We start from the raw sequence: 8,229 nt of genomic DNA, 5'->3' as shown, positions 1-8,229 counted from the left end.
GGCTAGAGTTCAGCTTTAAAATGACTTACTGTTGATAGTCTCACAACCGAAGCTGGAATCGGTTTCAAGAATCCACTACTTTTTCTGTAAAAAATACCTTCTAAATCTTCCCTTTACATGTACAGTTCCTAGAATGCAGTTATTATATATTGAATACATGCACCAGCAAATGGCATTAAGTGCCAGACTACCCAAAACTCTTATCAGACTCTTATGGCTCTGGGATCCCAGAACCATATGATTCTATTGCAGAGCTTAGTGACCTTGGCGCAGAAGATCCAAGTTCAGAAGGTCAGTATGCTTTGGTCAGTGTCTGTATGGCAAATGAGCAGGGAATTATTCACTACACGCCCAGTATCAAGTGCCTCATGCCTGGATCATACAGTGCAGTGTTTCCAGCACTGGAACCTCAGGCAGGGCTGTATGGCCTTGACAGAGAGGGTCTCATTGCCCAAGGTCAGTATGCTCTGGTCAGTGCCGGCATGGCATTGGAGCAGATAATCATTTACTACATCCCCTGCCTCATGCCTGGATCATGCAGTGCAGTGCAGTGTTCCTAACACTGGAACCTCAGGCAGGGCTGTGTGGTCATGACGGAGAAGATCTCATTGCAGAAGGTCAGTATATTCTGGTCAGTGTCGGCGTGGCAATGGAGCAGATAATTATTTACTACCTCCCCTGCTCCAGGAGCCTCATGCCTGGATCATGCAGTGGATTGTTCCCAACACTGGAACCTCAGGCAGGGCTGGGTGGTCTTGACAGAGAGTGTCTCATTGCAGAAGGTCAGCATGCTAGCAGGTAGTGCCAGTGCAGCTTCAGAGTAGGTATCAGTTACTACAACACTAGCAATGGAAGCCCAATGCCAAGATTATGCAGTGCCAAAATCCTGACACAGGTTAAGGGAAGCATTTGGCTGCAGGGGTTACTTTAGTGTTAGAGATTAGCTTAGCAATGAGGGGCAAGACTCTGCAAATTGCAGTAAATCATAGCAAACCATCCCATCCTTTCCTACCTGAGCTGCCTGCAGCTTCTGAAATTTGGTTGCCACAGGACTTGCTGCACTGTGCACATCGTTGTTGGCTGACATGGACACAATGTGGGACAGAAGGAGCTATGTTCAGTTGTATGAATAGTCCTATTCCTCTAAGTGCTAGTGCTAATAGTGCTAATAACTTATGATGCCAGTGGATGCTGTACACAGAACAGACCTATCTAACAAATGATTTTCTATTGCCTTTCATTGCTTCCTGTGCTTTAAGTACATTTTCTGCCAATGGTTTCTGTTTGTCTGTCTAACTTCTCTATGTCATCAGTATAAACATATTATCCATTACAGATAAATGTATATCTATTTCTCTTCCGTTGTAAGATTGACTGTACTAAATTGTGTTTAAATAAGATGATATGATTGGAGATTATTTATGAAAGTTTCATACATGGGTAGTGCGTTCTGAATAGACAAGCGTATGATTAAGAGCCCTGTCAGATTTTTTTTGGCTGTCATTGTCCTGGTGGGGAGATTTCCTTTCACTTTCTGTTCCAGAGACACAACAGGAAATGAGAGGAAATCTTTTTAAAGCAAGGAGATATTCCTCGCTTAGGCAGTTGTCAGCGAAACAGGTTTTCTCATTGCAAGATATCCCTTCACCTCCTGTCCCAGTGACAACTAAAATCATTTGGGATTTCCTTTCACTTTCTGTACCTGAGACAATGGTCACTATGACCAATAGAGAGGGTGAATCCCATCAGCGGGGGCATTGGCTACAGTTAAAGAAGCCTGACAGGGGTTTTAACAGTTCCACACAAGTATTTTCCTAAAATAATAGAGGTTTTGTCATAATTGATACATTCTTAAGCTAAATGTATAAAAAGAAAATAGGGAAGCTGCCATTGTTAAATTCTCCATCTTGCCTGGCTGCAATGTTGACCCAAGGGCTGTAACAATGTTCGAGTCGCTAAACTGGAGCTGAGGAGCATAGGAAATGCTAATTTCCTATGTATCTTTACCTCCATCTAGTGGCCAAAATACAGTATTACATTACACACATTCGACCCGAAAAGAAAACATATCTAAGAACATTCATTGTTGCTTCTACTCACACAGAATGAATGTAAAGAAAGATTCAAAGGGCAAATGATTCTGCAAATTGGTTATATATAGACCCCTTAAAGTGTATGTATAGCCCAACTTTTTTAGTTTTGGATAGACTAGGGAGGAGGTAAAACTACTGTCAGTTAATTTTTTTTCCACCTATGTCCCATTAGGTAGATTTCCCTTCACTTCCTGTCCAGTAACAGGAAGTGAGCAGAAATCTCTAATTTTTATCAGAAACTAAAAATACATAAAGGCACCTTGTGGTTCTTACTGTTTGTCAACTGAATATTAGTTGCATGGTGACAGATTCCCTTTAATATACCAAGCAGTTCCTTCAAGCCAGGGGATGGTGGTGTGGAAAAAAGAAGTGTTATGTGGAAGTTGCACTCACTCGGGCCCCTGTTTCCTCTGTCACTCTGCTTGATTTGGGACACCTCTGGGATCATATGTGTCAGATTCACTGAAGTCTACGGGGAAATCAACAACATACGTAAACTTGGAGTGCAGACCACTTGTCCTATCTAGAGGATTAGAGGATCAGAGGCTTAGAGGAGAGGACAGATGTACTCTTTACTCCCAGCTCCATTCATCTCTGCTTCCAGGAGTTGCCCTTACAAAATAAAATATGAATCATATGTATCTATGTACAGCAAACAATAAGAAATATTCTTTTAGTAGTTCTTTGTAGTCAGGTAAATGAATGCTGATTTAATACACTATATGGCAAAACATTTGTGTAATCCTGACCCTCCTGCCAACGTTATATGGCCAAAAGTATATGGAGTTGGACACCCCATTAAATGATATGCAGTAGTTCCGGTGTTTCCAATGATGGGTACTGTTAATGCTACAACTACAAAGACACTTTAGGTGATTGCAGATGGTTGTGAAGGTGAAAAAAAACAGAAAGAGAAATCTTAAAACCTTCCAAACATAAAAGGTATTGAGTTTATTAGTAAACATGTAGATAAATAGCCAATGTACTCAGGGGTTATCCCCTTATCTAGGGCTAAGCACTTGGAGTTGAGATTCACTGTGATTCGGTTTGGAACAGGGTGTAAGCTGAGCTTGTACTTTTTGATTTTGGATGCCTTTCAAAACAAAACAATGCTGCACTTTTTACCTTGTTCCCCTGAGCACAAAGCTAGCTCCATAAAGACACGGTTTGATTAGTTTGGTGTGGAGGAACTGAAGTGGCCTGCACAGAGTCCTGACTTCAACCCTGTTGAATACCTTTGGGTTGAATTAAAACACCAATTGTGAGCCATATTGAATAGTTATGTCTCCCAGGCCGACCACTAAGAGGTATATTGACAGTGGTGCATGCTGGGGGAGGATTTACATTTTTTGGTGTGCTTCTGGAAGCTCTTTTCTCTCCCAGGCTTTGCCTGGTGAGGAGGTGTAGTGTGTCAGAGGTTTGTGCCTCCCAGGACCACTGCCTGGTAAGGACCTGAATCCAGATGAGAGGCTTGGAATTGAGGCCTAGAAGTTTAAAGTGCCTGGACTGGAGAACCAGGGGTGATACTTTGCTGCTGAAGGTATTCAAAGAGCTGGTAGAAGCTGGTAAGACACTTTCAGAAGCTCTCGAGGCTCATCTAGGTGGGGGTCCATGTGCTACAACTACTTACAGTCTGAAGAGTAGAAAAAGCCAGTTCTGGCTTAAAGGCAGTTCTTGTGGTTATCCTGTGACCTAATCCCACTCTCCCTGAGTTTACAGTCCTACAATAAACTCAGTTATTCTAAACTGACTGGCACCCAGTTTTTCTTCACCCCGTAAAAAGTCAAGAATCCCACTCTGAGGTGAAATGTCAATATACTTGGGGGTCCCTAACAGGCATAAGAATGCTACATCCACATTCATGCTCATTGTTTTGGAATGGGATGTCCAACAAGCTAATCTAGGTGTGATGGTCAGGTGTTCACAAACCTTTGGCCACATAGTGTATTATTATTTTTGTAACAGTTATGGGGTTATATCATATGCTTCACGCACCATGTATTTAAATAACAAGTCTAATTTAAGAATTCACTATATGATATAATGCAGAAACATGTGTTAGATATGCGCTAATTTGTTGGGGTGAAGCAAAAAACAACATAGCTTTCCCTAATTCAGGCTGCTACATGGATACTGCCATGCGTCTAGGAATATCCCATAGCTTTATTCCATAAGATAAAGGACACATTAACGTTCATATGACCTGTTTGACCGTGTTCCCTTTTTGCACAGACAGAGCACATTCCTCCTTACGATGTAGTGCCTTCTATGAGACCTGTAGTTCTAGTGGGGCCTTCATTAAAAGGATATGAGGTAAGGTGCACACCATTAAACATAAAGAACGTTCGGTATGTTCAAGCTGATGTATTACCAAAATTAATAATACAGTAGCTGTACATTTTTTTCAACTCTGAATAATGGTGTAGGAAATGTTATAGTTGGTGCAGCACGGCGCGATAGTGGTTAGCTTTGCAGTGCTGAAGATATACAGTAAAGTACATTCAGTTCATAAATCCCATGTTTGTGTGACATTTTCTTGGGTGCTCTGCTTTTTTCTCGCAATCCAAAAATATTACAGTTTAATGTCTTCTGACCAATCTGTTCCTAGTGTGTGTGCAAAGGTGTAGTTACAGCCATTGTAGTTCACGTGGAGGCTATGGTTTCTGGGGGCAGGAACAGGCATAGCCTTGGCAAATGGAAGAATCTGGTTCCTCTCCCATGCACGGCTGACTGCACAAAACTCGTCATTTGACCTGTGATGTCATTTTCAGGGGATAGGTCTGTTCATTCATCCCGAGCTGGGAAAGGAACAGGGTGCTTTCCTGTGAGCTCTACAGGGCAGTCTCTTTGCACCTGGCAGGATGCCCAAAGGGGTTTACACCTTCTCTATAGTCTAAGCCTCAATCTCCTTCCTGGGCATTGATTCTCCATTGGGGCACTCTCCCTCCTGAGCGGTTCCACTGTCATTTGTGGGATATCTCACTCTCCATACAGGGCAGTCTCTCCTTCTCTTCCTGGGTAGTCTACAGACAGTCTTGTTGTCCCTCCTGAGCAGTCTCATTGGGTGCACTGTTCACAGTGTTCTACTTGTCACCATGGGGCTAGTTATAAACCACCCTGTGAAATTTGGCATTTCTTTTAGCATATTTTCAGTGTTTGTATCCGCTTTTCTACAAGTTAATGAAAGTGTGAAGGTTGGGAAGGTGAAAAGCTTAGTGAAAAATTTGTGAAAGTGTTTCAGTAAAACATCATGGTTCCTGTTCCCTGTCTAGTGTACAATCATCTGGACAGGAGTGGTAACAATGGGAAAACTTTGTGGGTGAAAACAGATAAAAAGCTAATTTCACTTTTTTTTTTTTAAACAGTCCATTAGTGACACACATTTCACCACAATAGCAATGGCAAGTACAGAAATGAAATTCCCGTGAAAATAATTTAGGCAAAATTGGTGACACTTGGTGAAAAAGACAAGAATGTAACATATTCATCTCACTCTTGTATAAATACTGTAGGCTCCTAGGGGGTAAGGACATTGGAGTGCAAGCTACTCAGGGGTGGGACTAATTTGACTGGTTCTGTGTATCTGCTAAAGCTTTGTGGAGATTGTCCGTTTAATACATATGGAAGAAATAAACAGATTTGCTCAAGTACAGATTAGAACTATTGGGTCTGTGTGGGCACTAGCCCTTTGTCTCATGTCTTGGGTTTTGTTTCCATGCAGGTGACAGATATGATGCAGAAAGCATTATTTGACTTTTTAAAACACAGATTTGAAGGGAGGTAAGTGTTGGCGAGATTTGCACTGATGCATTTTTTTTTTGACTAAATGATGAAGCAGCTAACTACCTTCTGCTGGCAGCAGCCAGTTTTAAAAGTCTCATTTAGGCTTCATAGACATGGGTGTCAAAATAGAACCCAAGCACATTCCTAATGCCTAGCATTGCCTGATGACAGTGTTTAAAGGAGTTCTAAAGTTGCAGCATATACTCTCCTCTTATAACATCAGAATTGTAATAGGAATACATACTATCAATTCTTACTAGAAAAAAATCCCTTTTATGTAGTGAGTGCTGCCTTCCGTCTGCCCATCACTTTCAACAACTTCCTGGATTCCCAGTGTGCTTTGTATCTCTTCCCCTACTGCTTGGTGTGATGCAATCTCCATTTCTCAAGACTACATAGCCCATCTTGCATTGCTTCCAGCAAGCAATGATAATGTTACATTGTTCAGGTGCTGAGTTATAGTTTAGAAGGCAGGCTCTGTGAGTTGTGATACAAGGACGTTCATATTCACAGAGCTGAGTAATAGTATGTCAGTGCACTGAGGAAGTACATCCTATGGGCATCTTCAATTAATACGTTTATAAACTTCTATATGGTGTGGGGGTATAGCTCAAATGGGGATCACCTTCCCTGGGGAAAAAGGTAGTCCAGGCAGCAAAGTTCTTTTTCAATCTGACTTGCAGTCAGTTTTGATTTAAAAGGTTGCATTAAAAACAAAATAAACAGAAAATAAATCCTTGCCTTCCAGACTCTAACTAAACATACAGGTTTCCTCTCTAACAGGTGGTAAGCTTCTCTCAGCCACCTCACAAATCAAAGTATTTTCCTCTCCCACTCCCTCTCCCACTCCCTCTTCCATTCCCTCTCCCTCTTCCATTCAGCTCTCCCCCTCCCTCTTCCTCTTCTTCTTCCTCTTCCACTCCTTCGAGCAGCCTCATGCTCCAGCCTTCCCCTTTGATCTCAGCTGGATAATCAATCATTAATAAATTAAACAATCCAGGTGAGAGACAAAAAAATCAAACTGGATTACCCAGACCCAAAGTCTACATGAAAACCTGGTCCGGGTTCCGCTAGTCTTGTACATATGATACAAAGCGAGGGGAAATATATCGCTCCCCGATGACTTCCCCTTTCCGTATGTCACAATGGATATGGTTTTTAGGAGTGGGGTAGAACTTATGGAAATTGTAATTACATCTACACTTACAGTTTTCTCTTAGTCCATCTTCAAAGTCTCACATATTCTTGCTGATCCTGCCGTTGATGTCCATTGAATGCAGCTTCCTGCAGTATGGTTGGATTGGCTCTCTAATTAAGTCCTATGTTAATTTTGTTGTGTGACGAGCTCCATTATCCAGAGTGAATTTAATAGTTGTGTTACATTTTTTTTTTCTCTCTCCAGAATATCTATTACACGGGTCACTGCTGACATCTCGCTTGCCAAACGTTCAGTATTAAATAATCCGAGTAAACACGCAATCATAGAGAGATCCAATACACGATCAAGTTTAGGTGGGTTGCATTTTTTTCTCTTCTCTTATGAAATACATTTTGTTGCGGTTACATTTCATAGAGTGTAATCTTTGTTTAGACTATATTCCTCACATTTGCTTTTATGTCACACTCTCTTTCTTCAAAATTCCCCTTATCAGGTATGGTGGTTGCTGTGTGACCTCCCCACTGCACTGCTATGTGTCTGAGTGGCCAGTCATCAGACTTGAGAGATGTCACGTGTGGCTGGGATAGTGTGCATAGCCCTGTATAATTTTTGTCTTGTTCAGAATTCACCATTGGTATGGTCACAGATTAGGGGAGTACAAGGAAGGAAGGTAGGTACATCCTGAGCTTGTTTAAGGCATTCTCTCTGCAGCCTCATATAGTATTATGGAGGAAAAAACTGTCAGATTCAGTTCTGAAGCTGACAGCTTTTTCTCCATTCAGAGCGGCTTGTAACAGGTTACACAGCAAGGAAAGCCTTCCCGCTATATAAACTGTCATGGATGGAGTGCTGCCTGTTAATTACAGGCAGGGCTGCATCCGGCTTTTGACAGCTAAGTTAGGTTACACGGCAGCGGGCTTCCTCACTGCTTGTGTAACCTAACTTAGTGAGGCAAGAGCTGCAACAGCCTCTACTGTGTGTTAGAGGCTGGAGCTCTGTGAATGGTTTGGACCAATGGCAAAGCGCCATTGGTCCAATCAAAAAAAAGAGAAAAAAACCCACTGAGGACATGGATCTCGATGCCTCAGCAGTGACGAGCAAGTGAGGGTCAGGGAGGCTTCTCCCATCTTCAAGTGTAACTTGGTGACCGGGTTGGGGGCGGGGCTTCGGCAGGCTGGGGGTGGGGTGTCGGCA

General features: G+C 42.2%; 1 protein-coding gene across 10 annotated transcripts in view; it reads left to right on the top strand.

Moving 5' to 3' along the window:
- The window catches only part of CACNB2 (calcium voltage-gated channel auxiliary subunit beta 2), a 222,899-nt gene that overhangs the window by 201,470 nt on the left and 13,200 nt on the right, over positions 1 to 8,229 (top strand). For all 10 annotated transcript variants that reach the window (XM_018564338.1, XM_018564329.1, XM_018564296.1 and 7 more), the window contains 3 exons: positions 4,326 to 4,406; positions 5,815 to 5,873; positions 7,279 to 7,388. In XM_018564338.1, coding sequence (XP_018419840.1) covers positions 4,326 to 4,406; positions 5,815 to 5,873; positions 7,279 to 7,388 — 250 coding nt within the window. The remainder of the gene's footprint in view (positions 1 to 4,325; positions 4,407 to 5,814; positions 5,874 to 7,278; positions 7,389 to 8,229) is intronic.

This window comes from Nanorana parkeri, unplaced genomic scaffold (assembly GCF_000935625.1).
Source record: "Nanorana parkeri isolate BGI_ZX_2015 unplaced genomic scaffold, ASM93562v1 scaffold23, whole genome shotgun sequence".
NCBI classification, from domain to species: Eukaryota; Metazoa; Chordata; class Amphibia; order Anura; family Dicroglossidae; genus Nanorana; species Nanorana parkeri.
The sequence above is the reverse complement of the archived record's forward strand: the minus strand, read 5'-3'. Positions and strand labels throughout refer to the sequence as shown.